Source organism: Plecotus auritus (assembly GCF_963455305.1).
Source record: "Plecotus auritus genome assembly, chromosome: 7".
In the NCBI taxonomy this organism is placed as follows: domain Eukaryota; kingdom Metazoa; phylum Chordata; class Mammalia; order Chiroptera; family Vespertilionidae; genus Plecotus; species Plecotus auritus.
The window spans coordinates 18,062,951-18,088,210 of NC_137774.1; the positions used below are offsets into that span (position 1 = coordinate 18,062,951).

The 25,260-nt window shown below is 38.5% G+C and overlaps 1 protein-coding gene across 2 annotated transcripts in view; it reads right to left on the reverse strand.

Annotated features, from left to right (window-relative positions):
- The window catches only part of CEP112 (centrosomal protein 112), a 329,147-nt gene that overhangs the window by 163,845 nt on the left and 140,042 nt on the right, over positions 1 to 25,260 (reverse strand). For both annotated transcript variants that reach the window (XM_080679644.1, XM_080679645.1), the window contains 2 exons: positions 16,567 to 16,674; positions 5,144 to 5,326 (listed from right to left, as the gene is read on the reverse strand). In XM_080679644.1, coding sequence (XP_080535770.1) covers positions 5,144 to 5,326; positions 16,567 to 16,674 — 291 coding nt within the window. The remainder of the gene's footprint in view (positions 1 to 5,143; positions 5,327 to 16,566; positions 16,675 to 25,260) is intronic.

Genomic DNA, 25,260 nt, shown 5'->3' on the forward strand with positions numbered 1-25,260 from the left:
CAAAGCGTGGTGTGTACACAGCTGGAAGACCAGGCAACCACTCTGATGTGACTGTGGTGCCGCTAGGGAGAAGCAGGGAACACAAAGCAGGCTATGCTAACAGCAACAGCCTCATTACATGTTGCGGGGGGCGGGGGGGGGTGGTAGTGCGGGGTGGTGGTATACAGTTTACATAGTTTGCTTTATCCAAGCAATCAGTCCAGCATGACCCAAAGAAATAAAAATATTTACTACCTCAAAACCAAACAAATGCTATTAGTGAATAAATATTGATAATGAAATACTACTTTGGTTATGTAGGTAGGATGTGAACCATTTCAGTACTGGTACAAATATTCTACACTCCTGGACCAAATTACCACTTGATCTTATTATTTCATATAGTTTTCCATAGTATTAATCCAGAGGACAAGAGGATCAGAGATAAGAGAGAGAGAGTACTAACACACTTGGAAATTAACATCAGGGCATTAACTTTAAAACCATTGCCAAGCTTAGCCATGTTCCGAGTTTTTCCTTCCTCCAGACATTTTTAAGAGTTTCTGGAAGTAATATAGTAATAGTGCTAGAGTTTGCTAGGCTTGTGACTTAAAATATGCTTTCTTTTGATTTAAGTATCTACAAAATTGGATCTTTCAAAGTAGCTATTGTTTGATGTTGAGAATAACTGAATTCTCAATAAATTAAAATAAAAGTTTGGCATATAAAAATAAAACCTAGTAACTATATTTTGTGAAAGTAATTAAAGAACCTAAGGTTTTCCCACCAGATTTTATTTCCAAATGTTTTAACACATAGAGAACATAATCAGTTATATTAGTCAGTGTCCTTTAAGTCCCATATCAAAAATTTCTCTCTAAATTGAGAGCTAGGAAAAGAAAAACATGAACTGGTATGATTTTTTTCATTAGATAATTAGAATCACACAATTCATCACGTTTCCCTTTTTGCTATGGCTTCTAGTCAAGCTCAGAGCTCAAACTTGTACTTAACTGAAGCATTTTTTAAAGTATGGATTTTCTGATGTGGTTAATATCATTTATTGCTTAATTATTTTTAATTATATTTTACCCGTCTAAGCATGTATTTATCATAAAATGCTGCCTCTCAAATACTTTTTGAAAGTAGCTGGCATATAAAGAAATTAAAATCAAGTATTTTCAATAGAAAAATGCTTCCCCTCAAAAGCCCAGTGTTCAGAACATACATCTTGTTAAATTCACCCACATTCAGTTTATTAATGGAGACTTTGATCTTGTACCCAGATTCCCAAATTCATGTGAAATAATATTATTGAGATATAATTTTAAAAATTAAAATGGTTTCACTTTTTGGAAAAACTTTTTGGTAAACAGAAGAGAGGAAGAAAAGCATTTCTGAAAACCCCACATATTAGAATCAGTAATAGGTGCAGCCACTTACTGTGAATCAATATGGCAAATTCAAGGTGATCTGTCCACTTATTATGTAAAAGTTGTTCCTCTTAGAATCATAATTCTCAATTTAGGGAATCCACAAAGGCATTGAGATGCCAATGTCTGGCAAGACCCCTTTTACTAGATACAAAATCTGTATTTTCAGATGTCACTATAACCTTCCAGTCCGTTGTATCTCATCTGCATTATACTGATGGTGGTTCACAGTGGCAGCTGTGGTCCCCTGACTCCTCGATTTGTCTGTACCTCACAGACAGCTGTCCTAAGATGGTGACACCACCTCTGGGGCAGATCACAAAGGTTCTCTGTAATAGTCTCAGACACGTTGGCAACAAACATAAAGATCAAGCATTCTCTAAATGGTTCAGGGTCCTAAAAGAACAATGAAGGGATCAAGGAACCTATGTTCTGTCTTTATTCTAATTCAAAGGGGTAAATTGTAGAAATTCTTTTACTATATTGCAGTTCAGTAGCAAAGCAAGAATTACATGCAGAACTATCATGTTAGAAGTTTTCCTAGATGAATCATAATGAAAAAAATAAGTTCTCTTTGTATAAAAACATGATTGGATCAATCCAATCCTTCTTCAAAATAATTTCAAAAAAGAGGGATCTGACAAATGAGAAACTGAGGTTGTGATTTCTGTGTTGATATCTACTGATCTAGCTGCTTTTTCTTAAACATTATGACCTTAAGTAGATACCAGACTAAACATCTTGTATGAGGGTGGTAAATTTAATGTGCATTTTAGCAAACCACAGCAGTGAAAATCAAGGCATATGACAGAAATATAATATATGCATAGAATTAGCTAAATGCACCAAATAAAATGTAGTGAATGGTTAATTGCCCTTAGTTGCATTATTATATCTTATCATTTCTTTATAACAGAAATTACTTGAATAACAACCAACCTATATATAGCATATTCACCAAAAAGTACTTCCTATTTGATATATATGATTCACCTTATGGTAAGTAACTATACTTTATAATAATGATTTTATTATCAATATGCAATATATCAAACCTTTAGAAAGGCCAAAAGTATACCATATATTTAGTATACAATTTTTCATATACTGTATGTACTCAAGAATCTGTTGGAAGAAAAGCAGCAAACAAAGCCATAGTATTCACGTAGCTATTCCACTGGTCCTCTGTGGTTCAGTATTTCAACTAGTCCTTTCTACAAAATGGCCTCCATTGTTAACGGAAGCAGCCAAATGTGAACTGAAAATCAAATCTCTCTGGAACTAAAATTAAAAATCAGACAATCCAATATTTAAGACATCTGTGTTTGTTCTGCATCAAACCACAAAATAGTGACTTGAGAAAAGATCTATTTTAAAAAATATATGCCCACTTTGTCTTTTTGAGATCTAGGAATGGAATTCGGGACTGAAAAGGCATTATACATGAGATTATTTAGAGCACAATCATGACAAGATATATTTGGGGAATTTAGGACTTATCTGAAGGAAACTTTGAAACAATAGCCTCAAAATATAACCAAAAATAATTGCAAAGTATTATCATTTGGGCATATACGATAAGATTTTTAAAAAATATAACATTGATAAAGTTTTTAAAAAACATATTCTCTAAAATTAACTAAGTATGTAACTTATATAGTAATCCTTTTCATTTTGATCAAGAATGCATTTAGCCCATTTCCATTGCTTTCCAGCATTCCCAGGACAGCAATTCCAATTGTTTCAAGAAAGACGCAAAATATGAGGAATATAATCCTATGTGTAATATAGCATTTGAAGAAGTCACATGGTCCTCATACTTAATATTTCAATGAGAAGAAATTCAATTAATAATCTTATTATACTGTCCCTTATTATATTGTCCCTTAATTATACGTGACAATTCTAAAATTTCCCTTTTGTTACCATTGGATGGACCGCACCCTATATATGGCAGGTACGACATATGCCAAAGTCACAAAGATTTCCTCTAAATTTGGCTGCCACTTGTGTTGGCTTTCTACAACACCACTAAAATGGTACTAAGTGATACAAATTAATGGATTTTATTGTATCAATTATTCAATTTTACTTGGCACACAGGCACCACACTGACTCACAACCCTAACATCACAGAAGACAATGGTAGACTTAGCATCATCTTTGAAGGAGAAATGAATTTTGAAAATATTCTTAACAAATTGTACGGCTAACAATAAAAATATCAGCATAGATTTTATAAAAGCTGTAATTGGCTGGTGGCAGAAATATAATACCCATTGATTTCCTAGGAACTGCCCGACTATTCTGGTACTCTGGCTACTAAAATGACTACATACTTAGTCAGCAAACCCCATAAAACAAGTTTAATTTTCCTGTAAATGTAGATTATTGACACACAAAAAAGCATGTGCTGAGTATATCTATATTGCCCAGTCATTATCCGAAAGTAAAAGACTCAAGGTCAAATGAAAAATAACCAATAACTCCCATTCTTTGCTTTACTGCCTCCCACCCTCCATTCAAGAAATTAACATCTGTTTAATCAGTCAGATTTTCACATTTAGATCATTATAAATGTTTAAACACATATTAAAACAAATGAAAGGTTTACTTCATTGTTCAAAAATTATGTTATTCGGGGAGGAAGAATAACTAGGAAGAAGCTTATGTGTGGTATGGATAATATGGTTAGTTTTTAATGGGAAAAGAGCTATTTCAGCTTAGTATATTATATGATTGTATTAGAAAAGAAAATGATCTCTTTATTGTTATCAATTGCTCTTCAATTTTTCTTCAATAAAATTTCACAGCAATCTCCTCAAGAGGATACACTAAAGGCCTTTGATTATATACCGGGTGGGGCAGAAGTAGGTTTACAGTTATAAGTATGTAAAACATAGTTTATTCTTTTATTATTATTTATTAATTATTGCACTATTTCCCATACAAACTAATGTAAACCTACTTTTGCCCCACCCTGTGTACCCTATAGAATGCATTGCACTACAAAGATACACGCTCAGTAAGATTTTTTTTTCATCTGAAATTTATAAAGATAATTTTTCATGCTGACAGTGCACATTTCATCCGTAAGTTTGAAGAGTCAAATGCTACCACAGCTGGGGGTTATTCTGCCAAATGGCTTCCAACAGGGACGACAGAGATGGAGGCTAGGAGGCATGTGTATGTGCACGAAGGAAAAAGCAACAGACCTGATGGGAAATAGCCTTTCGCTGGAGTCATTTTTATCAATTACCATCTGAGTGATCTAATCAAATATAGAGTCTAATGAAAAAAAAGCAACACTAGGAAGCAAAAGCAAATATTAAAACAGCTGCTTGATTACCTACAGAGATTAAAACAAAAAGCAAGGAGTGAGGCTGATATATTTCATAGGGATTTGCTAAGGCTGAGGGGAGGGGTAAGGGGCAGATACCTTTAAAAATCCATCATGAAAGGAACTGAGACAAGATTATAAAAAAGGGGCCAAGTTATAGCACACCATGGGATTTTTAATCTGGCTACCTGTGGTTTCTGTAGTTAAAGCCTTATTCATCCTTAAAACAAGGAGGGGGGGGGGAAGGAAAGAAAACAAAAAAAAAATCACATTTATATGTCAGTTTTGCAAATGATCAAACAGCGTGCGTCAACAAGAATAAAAAGAAAACATGAAACGCCGATGACTTTTTAAAAAGATGCCCGTTTTATCAAATATTATTGGTAATTACCTGTGAATCTCGTTTCTTGAACTCTTGAATTTGATTTTCGTGCTCCATATTGGCAGCGCGAAGATGTTTTTCCAGGTTTTCAATGTCCCGTTCATGGTCTCGGACTAGGCTATCCTTCTCTGCGTTATGCTGCTGTAATAGGTGCGTCTTCTCCTGTTCATGCTCCAGCTTCAGCTCTACTATCTGATTGGACAATGAGGAGGACAGTTCATCAACAGAACATCCTTGTCGTCATGACAACTCATGGACAGCTTAATTTTTCCCTAATTTGACCAAGTTCAAAATTTTATTTTTGCGTCATTATTACCTCACCCTTGAATACTCTCATTTCGGGGGGAGAGGGAGGGAAGGGTTTACCCAAATCTCCTAATATTCAAGACAGTTGGGCATATTCAGTAAATCCTTCTGCAATCTGTTGACACAAATGCCTGAACATTGAAAAAAAAATTATGTTGAATGCTAGGTATTTCCTCCCCATGAATTCGGTATTACTGATCAGCAATGGTTATAAATGGTTAATAGTCTGTATGCTTTGCTTTTTGCTTAAATATATAAGCGTATGAGCAACAATTAAATCAGTCAGTTTTCTTTATGATTTTTAAATAAAAGATCGGAGCTAAATACGCATCTGGATTATTGTATATACAGTTGTCTTTTTAAAAATAAAATGATAAATTTCAAAGCTCTATTATCTCATTGTCAGCTACGGTATACCAACATAAACAGATGTTATGTGTTCCAGAAGGGCACCTGCTGTGCTGCAAGCTTGCGCCATGATTTCATAAAAAGCATTCTATTCTCAGGATCCTTTCCCAGTCCACTCCACACTGGAGACTGTGACCTTGGCCAGTCTGAGCCTCTCCCTGCAAGACTGAATGGCAGCCGGAGACCAAGGGCCTGGTTGCCGCAGCTTTGATACTAATCCTCCCAGACTGTGCACAATGGCACCCTACCTGGCCTGCAAACTATAGCCAGCCAGGCTGTCTTTGAAGCAGGTGATGAATAGGGGACTGCAGGAAGCCAGCTTCCCCAGTGAACTCCAGGCCACACAGCTGCTAAGAACAGTCACTTGGATTTTTCTTCAGTTTTGGTGGATTTCAGTGGAAAAAACTGCTGTTATCTAGAATATGTTGTGTTATTTTCGGCGTGAGAATCCATCTTCAAAAAAGCTAACAGTAGGAGCCTGCTCCAAACCGATCTTGTTTTGTGCAATGAATCACCAGACTACCATATCTTAAAGCTATAGCATTCATTTCTCCAGGCACGCATGCTGCACTCAATTTCAGAAGTCATTTTCCTTTAAGATTTAGAATTCTCATCCTCTACTTGCAAATTAAGATTCAAAACACAAATTAAATTTGCTTTTAATTTAAACAGGTTTCAAATTTTTTTCTGATAATGATTTTTCTTAGAGAACTAAAAAATCAACCATAAATTTCTGACCACTCATAAATTTATTATGCTATTTAGAAGAAAGAACAGTATTCAAATTCTTGAATATATACACTTACCAGAACAAAACAATGTATAAAATAATATGAAAAAATTTATTTTGTACCTGAGAATAAAGATGCATTCTAGTGAATTTATGTTTATTTAAAATGTAGGAATCTTCAATATTATTCTACTTCTGGCACTATATAGGAAAAAATATATAATTTTTTCCTTAAACACTATTATCAAGTAGTAAAGAAAAGTTTCCTTGATTATTTAAAATAAATTGAGCCCTAGCTGGTTTTGCTCAGTGGATATAGTGTCGGCCTGCAGACTGAAGGGTCCCGGGTTTGATTCCAGTCAAGGGCACATGCCCGGGTTGCAGACTCGAACCCCAGTGTGGGGCGTGCAGGAGGCAGCCAATCAATGATTCTCTCTCATCATTGATGTTTCTATTTCCCTCTCCCTGCCTCTCTGAAATAAATAAAAATATATAAAAAAATAAATGAAATAAATTGACATGTTTTATCCTATGGTTCATACAACTACAATGTTAATCACAACAAAAGAGAGAATTTAAAAAGGTATTTATATTACTGTACTTTTTTCAGGCAGCCAAGTGTATGAATTATTGAGTTAGGATATTTCTAGTTCTTGGACATTATTTTTACTCAACATTATGTTATCAAGCATCATTATAACAAAATTATAAATTTTACTGAAAAGCATTTAAGTATACAATACACTGAAAGGAAATAGAAGGAGGTGGAAAGTTCCACTGAGATCTCAAAAGCCTCAGAAAAACCGGGAGAATGAGTGTGATTTAAAATTGAGAGCAAAACATTTTACAATACTCTAGGGAAAAGTAACAATTGACTTATAATTAAGGCAGAAGAATTACAGATTTTTTTTCCCCAAGAAAAGACACATGACCAGAAGTCACTGTGAGGTCGTTAGTAATGGTGCCACTTTGCTCCAGTCTCTAGAAAGAATGCATTTTCAGAGTAACTTTCTAAGTTATTTAGAGTTCTTTCTGATAGACTGATCAATGACCCTGCCCATATTCAAATTTGAGTTTATTCTAAAAAATTAGGAGCAAATGAAATAGATAATGGAATTTCAAACTTAAATGTTCATAAATTGTTATTTTGTTATGACATGTTGCTCAGTGATGCTAATTAATGAATAAATCTCAAAGTTGCTGGAGTCTTTTAAAGTGAAATAGCTCAGGCTTGCCTGCTTGATCCAACACTGCTTGGCCACCTTCTAGATGTCATGAACCCTTTCTGATATTTGCCTAGATTTCTTCACTGTCAGTATCCTCTGGCAGGTGTGTCTTCTGATAACTAGTAGAGTCCAGGAGAAAAACCCAAATGTTCTGGAAACATTTTGATGATAGATTTATAACCAAAAATGCCATGATGAAGGTGGATCTATGTTTAAATTCAAGGTTTTACTTGTTCCTAGCCCCTTTCAGATAAGAAAATGGTAAAAGAATTCTTGGATTTTTCAGTTTGGTCCTTTACTTATGGGCACATCTCAAGGGTAAACAAAGTAGCATATCCTCCTTACCTTGGACTACTAGACACTTTTGGTTGACTGATAATAATTTCTAATGGAGTTAGTGGTGACCAGGAGGTGGTAAATCACGGAAAATGTAGAGGATGTAAAAGTACACAGCATCCAAGCATGAATGTTGAGTGGTCAATGTGGTCTCTAAGTCAAGGTGGTCCAAAATCTAGAATATATACTACAGGGGAAATAGGATGCACCATCATCAAGGAACCTGCTTAATTAATGCTAGCTAAAGATATCCATGTAATACAGGAGGAAAAGATTCAAGTTCCCTAATCCAAAAGCACTGAGCTGTGGGCCAGGTGTATACATGTAGTGCACACTCTACAGATACTAAAACAGACTGGCATGTCTTCCAGGGACAAGGCAAGTGATAAGCCCTCACTTGCAAGCATCTGGTAGCATCTGGCAGTCCCTTGAGTTACTGAGCTTGATGGTGTGGTGGTTGGGGTTTGGGAGAGACAACGGCTTTATCGTCTAGAAACTACTAGGTTGACAAACATGTAATTGCCCTTTTTGTAAGTCAAAATAGAAGATGGATAAGGGTCCTGCTCCATCTACTACGGAACCCATCACACACTCTGAAAGCGAGGTTCACAAGTAAAGTGTTGGAGTTCTGAAATCCCTGCAAGCACAGCCCTCTATCCGAGACTAAATCATCTGCAGTCTGATGATGATGATGTTCCCACTCCAACGAAGGCTTCACGGAAGAGCCAACGGCAGGAGCACATTCCAGGCCTGAGAAAGACCAAGTGGGAACTGCTAGATGTCCAAGTTTCTGGGGCGCTTGGAATATATATTTTAAGTCCTGGTGGCTGTTTTACAATAAATTAGCACTAGCAAATACCGCCTGAATGCCTTTTAATAATCTTATAAAGAAAAAGACAAAGGGGATAAAATAAGTCACTAATTCTCAGTACACAACACATAGACCAACACATCCCAATGATACACCTCAATGTCAGAAATTCTAAAAGCAGAAACAAATTATAGAAGTTCCAGAATGCACCTAACACATTAAAAAGGAGAGATTATGGTGCAAAATACTACCTAAAATAACCTCAACTGTAACTAAATGATAAAATCTATATTCTACAAGCCTTGGTATAAAGGGATAAAGCCCTACTGAATGTAAATATAAAAGTTGAAGAGTTTGGAGTGATTTAGAGGCTACCTAGTACAACATTCATCTTTTTAAAACATTTTTTTATTGATTTCAGAGAGGAAGGGAGAAGGAAAAAGAGATAGAAACATCAATGATGACAGAGAATCACTGATTGGCTGCCTCCTGCATGCCCCACACAGGGAATCGAGCCCGCAACCCAGGCACGTGCCCTCACCAAGAATCGAACCATGACCTCCTGGTTCCTAGGTCGACGCTCAACTCCTGAACAACACCGGCTGGGCTACAACATTAATCTTAATCGGGAATCTTCCCTATAACGCTGACAGCTGTCACTCAGCAGCTGCTGGACTGGTTTTAGCAGTAAGGGAATAACTGTAGTCCAAGGTAACCTATGCCTCATACTGAACATGCCTGGCACTGGGACTCCTGGGTACAGATAGAGAGGAAGCTGAAAATTGTAAAAAGAAAAAAAAAATGTTTAAAAAAACACACAAGAGAACACTCACCGACAGCAAACAAGGAAAGAGGAATATCATGAATATCACCTTGGCCATAAATTTCAAAAGGTATTGGTTAAGAAAGGAAAGAGAAGGTTCTGACATGGTTTGGTGAGATCTATTTTGTCTCCATCCCCCAGAGGTAGAGCTACTAAGCTGGGGAATATTCTTTAATACCCCCGTTTTGGAGAGAAATAGACCAAACATCAATCATTCCCTTTCCCTGTTGCAAAATAATACCTATGTATGTGCCCTGATGGAGAATAGGAGGGTAATTGCATGGGGTAGAAATGGCTGATGGAAAGAAATTAATAAAGCTGGGAAAGTGAAAAACTGGGGCTTATTCTTCCTGATAGAATCATCGGCTTCAAAGCTCCCATAAGAAAAGAAAAAATCCTCCAATACAGAGCACAAAACCTGGTGTACGACATTAATAAAATGCTAAAAGAACAGGTATCATTTTCTCTAACAAAAGTTGCTCAAAGCTCCAACTAGGTTCTCCTCCTCTATCCTTATCATAATCTCAAACTATAGAAAAGTAAATGCAACAAAATACCTATGGCCTCAAACTGTGACTGAAAATAAAGACAGAAAAGCAATCAAAGAGAATTCATGCACATTACACCAGATCAAGTAGTAGATTTGGATAGAGCTATCCATATTAAGCCCAAGCAAGATGAAGGAAAAAAGTGTCTAAACAACTATAAATTTATTATATCAGGGGGAAAAAATGAACTGAGCTAAAAAGGAGGAGGAAAGAAAGAAGGAGGAAGGGAGAAAAACATACTTTAAAAATCAGAAACAATTAGAGTAATAGGATAACTTACTAAGAACATGAGTACAATGAAAGAGAACTCTAAGATAAAAAGATAAAACAACGAACCAAGGACTAAAATAACTCCATCACAAAATTAATTCTAAAGTAAAAACAACAATATCTACATATATAAAAGGCTAATATGCAAAGTGTCCCCTTGGGAGTTCAACTGGGAGACCAGCAGTTTGATCGCTCGCTATGATGTACACTGACCACCAGGGGCGGCGCAGAACGAAGGAAGGCCCCAGCCGACAGCAGCCAGGGAAGGAAGGCTCCAGCCGGCAGCTGGCAGCCAGGGAAGGAAGGCCTCAGCTGGCAGCTGGCAGCCAGAAGGAAGGCCCCAGCCGGTAGCCAGAAGACCCCAATCAGCCCTGATCACCAGCCAGGCCTAGGGACCCTACTGTTCACGAATTTCATGCACCGGGCCTCTAGAGCTGAATAAACATGGCTGAAAATCTAACCACTGACATAGACCAAAGACTTGAGCTAATCATAGTAAAGGCCCATGAAGGAGACAGAGAGAAGTTGATATAGAGAGAAAATTAAAAAAAGGAAATCCATGTTCCTCTGAAATAAATGAGGAGATGAATGTGTGTACCAAAGAAGTACAATGTACTGGTATACCAGTCAGATGGATAAAAAGAATGGCTGAAGAATACTATAACTAACTCAAGCATGGAAAAACTCAGACTAGAAAACCCAAACTACTAAAAAAAAAAAAAAAAAAAAAAATCCACAAAAAAACCCCACAAAAACACTTGAGGAAATTCGGGCAACCAGGAGGTAAATAAAGAATCTGTACTAAGAACAATCAGTTGCCACAAGACAGTGGAGCAACGTGTACAAAGCTTTATAGAAAGAAAGATTACCAGAGAATTTTATTCCCAGCCAAGCTATCCTTCAAAAATATAGTGATTCTCAAGCATACAAAAATGCGGTGAATACAATAATTATATGCCCTTCTTGAAAAAAACTCTATTTAATGATGATATCTCATTAGTTAACAGGTGAATCAAAATAAAGGACTCAGATATGAAAGAAGCTGTGCTAAAAGTCTTGGTGGTGGATATAGAATTGATTTAAATTTAAAAACTACCTCTATGTAACTGTGAGATTATGGTTTTAGAACAAAATATAAATGCTACAAATTTCCACAATATATAAATAATACTATAACTGACAAAATAGAGTGGTAGAAGTGGGTGGAAGGAAGTGTAAGCATGATAATTTTATTTTTTACTAGAGGCCTGATGCATGAAATTTGTGCAAGAGTAGGCCTTCCTTCCTCCGGTTGCTGGAACCAGCTTCCCTCTGACATCCAGAACCCAGGCTTCCCTCTAGCCACCGGCAGGCACCCAGGACCTGGGCTTCCTTCACAGCTCCGGCTTCGTACGGAAGGATGGAAGGATGTCCGGTCTAATTAGCATATTATGCTTTTATTATTATAGATAGTACAGAGTGAATTAATGCTCTTAAAATTGAACCATAAAATCTGAAAATGACTCTAACCCAGCCGTGGGCAAACTACAGCCCGCGGGCCGGATCCGGCTGTTCTATCCAGTTCTCTTGGTCTCCCCTCCGCTCCTTCACTTTGAATTTATATTAGTTCACACAAACACTCCATCCATACTTTTGTTCTGGCCCTCCGGTCCAGTTTAAGAACCCATTGTGGCCCTCGAGTCAAAAAGTTTGCCCACCCCTGCTCTAAACTCAATGTATTTTTAATCTTTATTTCTTAACATTCTATGAAATAATTTCTCATACGATAAAGAAACATTTTCTACATTTCAGAAATTCCTTCAACTCCCCTTGTTTCTTAAACTTTCACATAAAAATATTTTAATAAGTGGCAAATACAGCATGCTCCTGTTTCTAAAAAATTATCCTTTTATTTATTTATCTATCCCTCACAGAAATTTCTGAAATGATGCTCTATAAGATTTTTTTGGTCTCAGTTTTGCTTTCTTTATTGTATGAAGTTACCGTGTCAAATGGCAACAGCTCCCTTTGGGGGAATATCTTTACCAAGGGACGTGGTCCTCGTATACAGAGGAATCCAGCACACAGATATCAGTGATACTGGTGTCCCCACCAGGAGTACATTCCTCAGCACCTTAGTGAAGGAGGTATTGTCTAGGCTCTCCTAGTCCAAAGTAACAAAATCATTCTAATCTCATTTTCTTGAGAATTTTGAGTGCTTCCTCAATACTATGCCAAGGGAGTTCTGGCATCTCCACCTTGGATCAATATGACTGTAGTAGTAGAGAAGATCACTTCCTAGTGAAATCACAAACTATTGTAAACGTGTTTCATATTTAAAGAAGAGATGAAGGTCAGCTCAATATTTTGAATAATTACATACATCAGACTAATAACAGTTCAAGGGCACTTTGCTTTAAAGTGTTAGCCATTGAAAGATAAGAGCTTTTCTATAGGGTTTGCTGGGTAATACTTCCATATCATCCCACCTCCCATTCAAGGGCTCCCTGTGAACAAATTTTGCTTCTTGTGAAATTTAGTACTACTTTTACATAGTTCATTACAATCCATACTCAAAGACAAATGCGTCACACCCACCCTGCTTTTCCAGGTAAGAATATAACTTAGATCATCAGGTCATGTCTCTGAACAGTTTCCCAACTGCATTTGCAAAACAGCACTTTTGAAACGTCAAAATAAGTTACCAAATTCTCCAGAGCTCCAGAAATTTAGCTCCAATGGGACAGAGTCCACTGCAAAGTTAGCAGTATTTCACTACTGATTTTGTGGCCTTACATGTTGGTATCTTTTTTTTTAATTGCAATTATATGATGTAAAATGTGCTATTGGACGTTACATTTCATGGGAGATAAGGAATCCATTAAAGATAAACTTAGGGGCAAATCTGCTTTGAGACCTTGGAGTCAGAGGAAAAGTACAACTTAGCACAGAAAATATCACAGCATGGTCTGATGTTCGGAACAACTTCTTCATAGAAACAGGCACACACACAAAAACAGTAAAAAGTCGGCAGTGTGTCAAGAATAGAAATAGAATTTGTCATCTGTGGGTGGCCACGTGGCTCTAGAGTTAGATATTTGCTGCAACACAAAGAGCCATGCATGCAACACGTCAGTCAACAGTTGGCTTTAGTCACGCAAGCTCTCTTCATTTAAAAGTTCAATATTGCTGTGCAAACTGCTATGAGATGGAACCAGGGCCTGCCAGCCTATACTGCTTCTCCATTCCTTTTCCTTTCTAGTCAACCATCACCAGCCAGGGCCAAGCCTGCCGAAGCCCCGAAGCTCAGGATGCACTGAGGGCTGAAGGCGGGGAGCACAACAGTGAGCACGAAGGAGAGCTGAGAAATGATGGCTGTGCTGAAAGCAAGTGCCCTTCTTCATGTTTTCCTTTCCCGTTTAACACTGCAAAAACGCTTACCCGGCACCTGTAGGTGACGAGTGACAATACTTATCCTGAGCTTCTAAAACTTTTTAAAAATTTGCTGCATTTTCTGTGTTTTTATCTGCCAGATTTCAAGTAAACACCCAGGAAGGATTCAGATAGTCAAAAGCTTCAAGAAGTTTGTTTTTTTAATATATTTTTATTGATTTCAGAGAGGAAGGGAGAGGGAGAGAGAGATAGAAACATCAACGGTGAGAGAGAATCATTGATCAGCTGCCTCCTGCACACCCTCCACAACCCAGGCATGTGCCCTGACCAGGAATCCAACCATGACCTCCTGGATCATAGGTCGACATTCAACCACTGAGCAACACCAGACAGGCAAGAAGCTTTTTCCTCTCAGTTTAGTGATGGTCCACTCAAATTGAGAAAATGCATTAATTAGGAATACACCCTCTTAGACAGAGGCCAACATTTGTGGTAAAAATGTGTCTTATCTGTATATTTTAATTTATTTTACGTTATGGTAATGTGTAAGGGGTTGGCCCTTCAGTGTTTTTTATAATCAACAATAAACATTTATTCATTCTGTAGAATTTCACCACTTGTTTATCTGTTGAACTACATTTCCTTTTAAAGGCTCTGTAGTGAAAAAAGAATATATAAAATTTAAGATTAAAGAATGATGGAATTGCAAAAAAAAAACAAAAAACACAAACACACACACACACAAAAACAAAACAAAACAAAACAAAAACAGAAGAAAAAAAAACACCCCTTCATGGTTCAGGAAATCCCAGCATGCCTGCTTTGTTGTTTGTCTCCAAAGTGAATGAGGTTTGTGAAAAGACAATCAGAATTGTCTTTTTGTTCCAACGGGTTATACAGGAAAGAAACAGGAAATCTTGATGAAAGCTTGGACTTTACAGGATATTTGTGTGAGTGTTTATCCCATGTGTTTGATGTTTTTCTCTACACATCTGCACACTTTATGCCTGCATTTTGGCTAAAATATTTTCAAATACCACTTTCCTTTTTTCACTTCATTAAAGTTCCTGGCATGATGCTTTCTATAGGGGAGGGGCACAAAAATTAAAACTGAATGAAGAAACTTAGGCCCAGAAGGCACAAGTCATTCATTTTATCTGGATGTCAATTTCCTCATAAAATGTGAGGATAAAACCGGATGAGTGCTTCTAAAACTTTTCCACCAAAGCACCCCTAGCAGCAGTGAAAATGAATGGTACCCCCCTGGGGGATCTGAGGGCAAGCTGGAAGTTTCTTTGAAATGTCCTATTTTATCTGAAAAATTCATGAGAACTTTGCATTTTACAAAACAGGAAAGTCTATGTTTGTTTTAAAAAGAATGTTACCTCAATAGTAAAACTACTTGCTTTCCCACAAATAATCCTGTGAATGCCACCCTCCAGGAAAGGAATGCAGCTTCACATCACTGGGCACTGGCTCACTGCCCCAGGGACCAGCCGCCCATATGAGAAGCCTGGGGGATCGGCATCTCAATATCCCTGCAGTAGGAAATGCTATAACCATTTAAGACTTGACCACTTAAGATTTTCATATTTTAGAGAAAAGGAAGACTAGATAACAGAAAAGGGGTCACACGTGCACTTGACCAGCAGCTGCGAAGGTCGTGGGAAACCAGGAGATAAGACAGTGCACCTGGAATGGATGCAAGTAGGGAGTCAGTGGTGGGATCAGATCAGCAATGTCTACATCTGTCAGACATGCACAGTGGCTGAAGTTTGGTCAGGCAAAGGCCCAGAATGTGAACGTTGTTGACCTTGGCATAGGACACACCCTTCAATGTGCACATCCCTCCACAACACTCCGACTGCTACTTCCATACTCAGGTGGGGAAACGTACTTGCTCATGGGTCAAATAACTCCACTTGAGTGATTATTAGGAAAGAATCGCTAGAAATACTCCTCACAGTCCATCTACACACAGGCTCAGCCTCTGCTTCCTAGATGCCATGAGTGAAGACAAAGAGCCTGGTTCAGGTTCAGGTTCGGATTCCATCATCTATTTATTGTGCAGGACCCTGGGCTAGTTAATAACCGGATGTGCTCCAGTTTCTACAACAAGAATATGGAGACAATAGATTGTGGCACCTGCTCCACAGACTACTGTGTGGATGGGAAGTGCTCAGGTCATAGAGAGCATGTAGAAACAGTACCTGGCCCAGATAAGGAAGGTCCTACTGACTGTTAGCTGTTATGCCAGAAGGTGTAAACATTTTTTGTAACTCTTGGAGGGTACAACCAAAATCCTTCCCAAAAGGCTGCATAATTTATAACACCACTAGCAATTTATGAAAACACCAATTTTTCTAAACTTTTGCCAACTTTTGATGGTACATTGTCAATTCTAATTTGAATTTTTATTAACACCAAGGCTGAAGATGTTTCTGGATTTCATTGAAACAAATATTTTAAATATTTCATATGTATTGGTAATAATGTTCTAGCAATATTTTCACGTACAGCGATTTTGTGATATAAAGAGGTACTTAAAAGAGTTTATACATGCATTAAGAATTAAATGGCATCACCAAAATGAAGGACCTACCTGCTGCTCATATCTTTGCTTGACATCCTCCATCTGCCATAAAAACTCCTTTGATTGTTTCTCACGAAGAGACTTGGATCTAGTTAGATCTGCTTCCACTTTTTCCATCTACAAAATTAAAAAAAATCAAACATCAGATTTTTGAAAAATTTATATTCCATGTTTTTATTTGTCCATTCACTAAAATGACAAATTTTAAATACCTGACCAATCATAATGATGCATTTAAAGATGATAAAAGTGGGGGGAGAAACCAAGATGGTGGCATAGGTAAACACCTAAACTGCTGCCTCGCACAACAATTTCAAAACTACAACTAAAAGACAAAATGAACATCATCCAGAATCACAGGAAGGCTGGCTGAGAGGAAATTCTAAAACTAGAAGGAAAGAGAAAAGCACACTGAGACTCAGAGGAGCTGCAGGAGGCAGAGGTACTGAGGCGCGCAGAAAGGACTGGCAATTAAGTGCGCGGCTGGCTTTCTCAAGCGCGAGGGAGACAAAAGCTCCCGACTGAGCTGAACTCCAATTCCCGGGGAGAATCTGGGGACCCAGACTCATACAGGGTGAAACTTGACTGTCAGGAAAGAGAAAAGCACACTGAGACTCAGAGGAACTGCGGAAGGCAGAGGTACCGAGGCGCTTGTGCGGAGAGGGCGGGCAACTGAGTACGCAGCTGGCTTTCTCAAGTGGGAGGGAGACAAAAGCTCCCGACTGCACTGAACTCCAGTTCCGGGCGAGACTCTAGGGACCCAGACTCATGCAGAGAGAAACTGGACTGTGGCAGCAGGCGGAACTCGAGGGCAGCTTTCTCTCAGAGGTGCTTGCAGCGATTACCATGGGACACTGAGACACAAGGGCCTATTAGGGCAGGTCTGACAGGAAACCAATGCTGTCTACTCTGCCCTGAGACTCTGCCCCATCCAAGCTGAGCACAGTGGCTTTTGCAAGTCTTGTCTCATAAGGGTGTCTCCAGCATAGAAGTTCTCCCAGCATAGACACAGCTGATCCTTACAGCCAATTGGCCTAGAGGTCAATTCCTCCCAGTGATACCAACAACAATCAAGTCTTAACTACAACAAGACTGTGCACACAGCCAACAAAGGGGTACACCAAGAGTGTCCACCTCAGGTAACTGGGGAGGCTGAGCCACTGGGCCATATAGGAAACCTAGCTCACAAAGCCACTCTATCAACTCAGGGAAGCAGTCAAAATGCAGAGACAAAGAAACAGATCACAAACGAAAGAAATGGAGGAAAGCAAACGACTGGATATAGAGTTCAAAACCACAGTTATAAGGTTTTTCAAGAATTTTCTAGAAAAGGCAGATAAATTTAGCGAGACCCTCAAGGATATGAAAAAGGACTAACTAGAAATGAAGCATACACTGATTAAAATAAAAAATATTATAGAGATCTAACAGCAGACCAGAGGATTGCAAGAATCAAGTCAAAGATTTGAAATATAAAGAAGCAAAAAACACTCAACCGGAAAAGCAAAAAGAAAAAAGAATCCAAAAACTTGAAGACAGTGTAAGGAGCCTCTGGGACAAATTCAAGCCTACCAACATCCGAATTATGGGGGTGCCAGAAGAAGAGAGAGAGCAAGATACTGAAAACCTATTTGAAGAAATTAATGACCGAAAACTTCTCCCACCTGGCGAAAGAAATAGATTTACAGGTCCAGGAAGCACACAGAACCCCAAACAAAAGGAATCCAAAGAGGACCACACCAAGACACATCATAATTAAAATGCCAAGAGCAAAAGACTAAGAGAGAATATTAAAAGCAGCAAGAGAAAAACAGTTAACTACAAGGGAGCACCCATACGACTGTCAGCTGATTTCTCAACAGAAACTATGCAGGCCAGACGGAGTGGCAAGAAATATTCAAAGTGATGAATAGCAAGAACCTACAACCAAGATTACTCTACCCAGCAAAGCTATCATTCAGAATTGAAGGGCAGATAAAGAGCTTCACAGATAAGAAAAAGCTAAAGGAGTTCATCACCACCAGACCAGTATTATATGAAATGCTGAAAGGTATTCTTTAAGAAGAGGAAGAAGAAGAAAAAGGTAAAGATAAAAATTATGAATAACAAATACATGTCTATCAACAAGTGAATTTAAAAATCAAGTGAATAAAAAATCTGATGAACAGAATAAACTGGTGAATATAATAGAATCAGGGGCATAGAAGGGAGTGGACTGAAAAGTCTCGGAGGGAAAGGGGTGTGGGGGTGCGGGAAGAGACTGGACAAAAATCATACACCTATGGATGAGGACAGTGTGTGTGGGGGGTAAGGGCAGAGGGTGGGGTGGGAACGGGGTGGAGGGGAGCTATGGGGGAAAAATGGGGAACAATTGTAATAATCTGAACAATAAAGAATAAATTTTAAAAATAAAGATGATAAAATAAAAGATATACCTGTTATTTTGGTATATTTTAATTGTTTAAGTCAAGAAAATAAAAAATTAATATGTAATTGACTAAGTTCTATGATTGTTGGTCCATAGATAATCAGTATTGTGATAAAAAATGAATTTACTAAGAAATTGTTTAAGGAAGCACAGTCAAGCCCACTTCATTTTCATTGGTTTCTAACTCAAGATATGGGTTACAAGGCTCTCCTTCAGTGCTTTTCACATTAAATCTCAAGCAGGTGGCTTCTTAATTTGGCCTCGGCAATCTACCCTCCCTACACTCCAATAACCTTGGCGTTTCCCAAACAAGCCATGGCAATCTTGGCTCTCCCACTATCAGGAAAATCCCTTCATGCTTTTCCTCTTCCAAACAGTCCATCTTCAAGGTTGACTCATGTCTCCTTCTCTCTGAGGTTTCTTTAATCCTTCCAACTGACAGGGATGTGTCCTTCTCCCTGGCTCCAGGACTTAACGTCTGTATTTCTCTAGGACACTGTTTTTCTCAGTACTATGGAAGTGCTTCAAAGGTTTGAGCTTCATTTACTCATCTTGGTCCTGTGCTCCCTAGTAAAAGGAACTAGGATATAATTCTTTCTTTTGAATCTTAATTATTAACTAATTGCCTTTTTATGCAGAATAAATATGTATTCAATTCTTAAGGATGAATGAAAGGGCAGGCAAAAGCAAGAGGGAAAGAAAAAAGAGAAGATAAATCAAGGTGGGAAGAAATGGTTTATTTAGTACTTTTAAGAGAGATCTTTACCAGAATATGAAATTGATTTTTGGTTCTTATTTTTCTTCAGCACAGATTAAATAGTAAAATAAGTAATAAATATTTGAATATTTCAAAGATTAAATACTTAAAATAAAAATGAAGAGTTTTCTCTTCTCAAAGTTTGTAAAATAGAATATCTTCTATCAAAAAACCCAGAATTATTTTCTATAATCAAAATAGCAAATAATTGAAAGCACATGAAAAGACCTTTTATACCTAAACACTAAGAAAAATTCAAAATAAATAATAACTGATATTCTAAGGTAATGAAATAAATGTTATTTTAGATTATACTGACCGAGAATGCAAGAGCCCACTCCATTCTTATTCCACAATTTAACAAAATAACAAAAAAACAATTCTTGTAAAATACTTAAAACTTGTATAGAAACACAGAGTTCTCAGTTGCCATAGATACAAGAGATTCTGCTTTATCATACATCATTCCATATTCCATTCGACTTCCAAATGTTTAAAACAAATAACAACACACACACTCCTTTTATTGTGTAACTCTGGCTTCCAAAAACCTCAGAGTAAAACATGGTGGTCAAATTAGGAGCAGCAAAGGGCTTGGATGCATTTCTGTGAATGGCTGGTGTTTAAAGGAGTAACAAAGAGGTAAAGAGGATACTGAAGTTTCCTTATATGGTGCCTCAGGCACTACGTTAGCTACATGTAAAAGAAAACCCAAGTGTCCACAGCTTAAACAACATAGGCCCTTTATGTTTTCCTCATGTAACAAAAAGTTCAAAAATAGGCTGCTATATTGGCAGTTCAGATATGTCAGGGTTAAGGTCTCTGCCATCCAACCTTCCCATAATGATTGTGAAATGGCTTCTGCAGCTCTAAACATCTGGGAAGGAAAGGGCAGAGGGAGAAGGGGACGGGATAAGGGCCAAGGGTCCATATTAGCTGAGTCAAATACCCTTTTGAGGGGCTTTGCTGCAGGATCCTGTCAGTAGCAAATTAATGATGCTGTTCGCATCTGTTTCACTGGAATGACATTAATAAAAGGCAAGCTCCATCTACAAGGTCAGAGACTGCAGTTTTAAAGCTGTGTCTAATGTTGCCCTAAAAGTACAAATGAATATTGGGCCAACATTTGGCAGTCTCTGTCGAATATGGTTATAATAAGTTATTGCTCTTTCTCTAGTACAGTACCCGTGTTATTATATTCTGAGTAACTTGACATATACAATTCATATTATACAAGTATACAACTGTCTACAAATACACAATTCAAAATACATTTTCATACATATTTAGATAAAGTATAAGAAATTGCTCTTCAAATATTTTCAGATATATGTAGAGATATATGTAGAGATAGGTAGGTAGGTAGGTGGGTAGGTAGATAGGCTAGCAGACAGATAATTATTTCTGTGCTTTAAAGACTGAAAACTAATATCCTTAACAGGGAAAATCAATGAATACACTAATTGATTATACCTAGAGTTCTTTTGTGAGAGATCATTAATTTATATAAGACTGCCAATATGTCTAAGCCTGTCCTTTCGTCATTGATTTGTAGCAGTTTTAACTCTTCTGGATGTGAACTTCTTGTTCAATATCTGGATTGCAAATATCCTCTCCCACTCTGAGATTGTCTTTTCTTTCTTTTTTTTTTTTAAATAAATCTTTATATTCACATTATTACAATTGTTTCTCCTTTTTCCCCCCATAGCTCCCCTCCACCCGGTTCCCACCCCACCTTCTGCCCTTACCTCCCCCCCACTGTCCTCATCCATAGGTGTATGATTTTTGTCCAGTCTCTTCATGAACCCCCATACCCCTTTCCCCCTGAGAATTATCAGTCCACTCCCTTTCTATGCCCCTGATTCTATTATATTCTCCAGATTATTCTGTTCCTCAGGTTTTTAATTCACTTGATTTTTAGGTTCACTTGTTGATAGATATGTATTTGTTGTTCATAATTTTTATCTTTACTTTTTTCTTCTTCCTCTTCTTTAAGAATACCTTTCAGCATTTCATATAATACTGGTTTGGTGGTGATGAACTCCTTCAGCTTTTTCTTATCTGTGAAGCTCTTTATCTGACCTTCAATTCTGAATGATAGCTTTGCTGGGTAGAGTAATCTTGGTTGTAGGTTCTTGCTATTCATCACATTGAAAATTTCTTGCCACTCCCGTCTGGCCTACATAGTTTCTGTTGAGAAATCAGCTGACAGTCATATGGGTGCTCCCTTGTAGTTAACTGTTTTTCTCTTGCTGCTTTTAATATTCTCTCTTTGTCTTTTGCTCTTGGCATTTTAATTATGATGTGTCTTGGTGTGGTCCTCTTTGGATTCCTTTTGTTTGGGGTTCTGTGCGCTTCCTGGACTTGAAAGTCTATTTCTTTCCCCAGGTGGGGGAAGTTTTCGGTCATTATTTCTTCAAATAGGTTTTCAGTATCTTGCTCTCTCTCTTCTTCTGGCACCCCCATAATTCTGATGTTGGTACGCTTGAAGTTGTCCCAGAGTCTTCTTACACTATCTTCAACTTTTTGGATTTTTTTTTTTTTTTTGCTTTTTGCTTTTTCGGTTGAGTGTTTTTTGCTTCTTTGTATTTCAATTCTTTGACTTGATTCTTGTGTTCCTCTATTCTGTTTCTGGGTCTCTGTATAATATTTTTTATTTCAGTCAGTGTATGTTTAATTTCTAGTTGGTCCTTTTTCATATCTTCGAGGGTCTCGTTATATTTATTGGCCTTTTCTAGGATATTCTTGAAAAGCCTTATAACTGTGGTTTTGAATTCTATATCCAGTCATTTGTTTTCCTCCATTTCTTTCGTTTGTGATCTGTTTCTTTGACGCCGCATTTTCACTGCTTCCCTGAGTTGGTAGGGTAAATTTGTGTGCTAGGTTTCCTATATGGCCCAGTGGGTCTGCCTCCCCAGTAAACCTGAGGTGGACACTCTTGGTGCAACCCTTTGTGGACTATGTGTACAGCCTTGTTGTAATTAAGTCTTGATTGTTGTTGGTATCACTGGGAGGAATTGACCTCCAGGCCAGTTGGCTGTAAGATCAGCTGTGTCTATGCTGGGAGAAGTTCGGTGCTGGAGACAGCCTTATAGGATTAGACTTGCCAAATTGCAATAGCCTCTGTGCTCAGCTTGGATGGGGTGGAGTCTCAGGGCGGAGCAGACAGTCTTGGCTTCCCGTCAGCCTTGCCCTTGCGCGCACGCACGTGCCTTCAGACCTCTGCCTTCCCCGGCTCCTGAGTCTCCGCCCGAGAGTCCAGATTCCCCCCACAAGAGCGTGGGTCCCCAGGGGCTCGCCTGGAACTGGGGTTCAGTGCAGTCAGAACTGGAGCTCAGTGCAGTCAGGAGCTTCTGACTCCCTTCCACTAGGGAAAGCCTGTGGCAACCTCCGCAGCCTTTGTGTGCACTGGCACGTGCGCGCCTTCAGATCTCTGCCTTCCCCGGCTCCCAAGTCTCCACCCAAGAGTCCAGATTCCCCCCACAAGAGCGTGGGTCCCCAGGGGCTCGCCTGGAACTGGGGTTCAGTGCAGTCAGAACTGGGGCTCAGTGAAGTCAGGAGCTTCTGACTCCCTTCCACTAGGGAAAGCCTGTGGCAACCTCCGCAGCCTTTGTGCGCACTGGCTTGTGCGCGCCCCCAGACCTCTGCCTTCCCCGGCTCCCGAGTCTCCGCCCGAGAGTCCAGATTCCCCCCGTAAAAGCGTGGGTCCCCAGGGGCTCGCCTGGAACTGGGGTTCAGTGCAGTCAGAACTGGGGTTCAGTGCGGTCGGGGCATCCTTCCCCCTTCCGCCAGAGAAAGTCAGCCAGGCTCTCAGCCACCCTTCCTCTCTGCGTGCACAAAGACCCTTTGCCGTACCTCCAATTCTCTGTGAGCTTTTCTTTTTCCTTCTAGTTGTAGAATTTTCACTCAGCCATCTTTCCTGTGGTTCTGGATGGTGTCCATTCTGTCTTTTAGTTGTAGTTTTGAAATTGTTGCGCGAGGCAGCAGTTTAGGTGCTTACCTATGCCGCCATCTTGGTTTCTCCAGATTGCCTTTTCATTTTCTACTGGTCTCTTGTTTTTAATGAAGTTACATTTAACAATATTATTTTTATGTCTTTCTATTTTGAAAATCCTTGCCTAGTAGTTCCAATTATCAAAAATGCTCCTGCATTTTCTTCTGCAAGTTTTACTGTTTTACCTATGTCTGTATATCTACAATCCTAGAATTCATTCTGTGAATGGAGTGAGATAAGAGGGCAAGATCCCTATATTTCCATGTGGCCATCCAATCAACAGTGTTTATTAAATGACTAGAGGCCCGGTGCATAAAATTCATGCACAGGTAGGGTCCCTAGGCCTGGTTGGTGATCAGAGCTGATCTGTGGGGTGACCGGCGGGATGATCAGGGGGGTCCCCGCTGGCACCTGCCTTGGCTGGCCTGGGGCCTGCAGGCTGGGGGCAGCTCCTGCGTTGAGTGTATACTCCCTGGTTGTCAGTGTGCGTCACAGTGGTCGTTCCGCTGTTTGGTGGATTTGCATATTAGACTTTTATTATATAGGATCATTCTTTCCCTGATGCACTGCAAAACTTCCTTTGACAGGAATCAGATTGATCATAGATGTGAGTCTATTTTTTTTTCTTCTGTAACAGTGGTCACCCTCATGCCCAAACCACACTGTATTAATTACTATCGCTTACTATTAGTCTCGGGATCTGGTGTGTAAGCTCTCCAGTCGTGTTCTTCTCCCAGACTGCCACAGCTGTGCTTAGCCCTCTACATTTTCATACACATTTTAGAATCAGCTTGTCAGTTTCCCTCCTTCCCTCCCCAGAAGCACTGCTAATGTTTTGATTTTTAGAACTGTGTGGATTCTGTAGATTAATTTAGGGAGTGACATTTGTATAACATTGACTCTTCAGATCCACACACACTTGATACATCCCTCAATTTATGTAGGTCCTTTTGGTTTCTCTCAATATTTTCTAGTTTCTAAAATAGAGGCCGTGCTCCTCTTTTGTTAGATTTATTCTGAGATAAGTGAAGCTTCCTGATACTATGATGCCTTTTTCAAAGTTTGTTTTCTATTTGTTGGTTACCTGTATATAGAAATAAAAATGAATTTATATTTGATCTAATAGGTAGTGACCTTGTTAAACTAATTACCAATATTTTAGCAAGTAAACCTTTGAGAAATTCAGTTACACAAAGAAGCCATAATTGCAAATAAATGCGTAACTCACATGGATACCTCCTCTGTTCTCTCTTAATGACCTACTTATTCCAGTAGCTATACCACCTCTTATAATCATACACTTTCATGCATTGGTCTATCAACAAGCCACAAACATGTCTTAATCTCTAAATTCCCAGAATCTACAACAATGGCTGAGTTGTTGTATAGCAAGCATTCATAAATTTTTGATAAATGAAAGGAAGAATAAATCAAGTGTGTTGAATCCTTGACCAATAAGTCATTAAAACAATTGAGGTATTAAAAAATAATAATGTTACTATTTTCACAATTGATAACCATTAA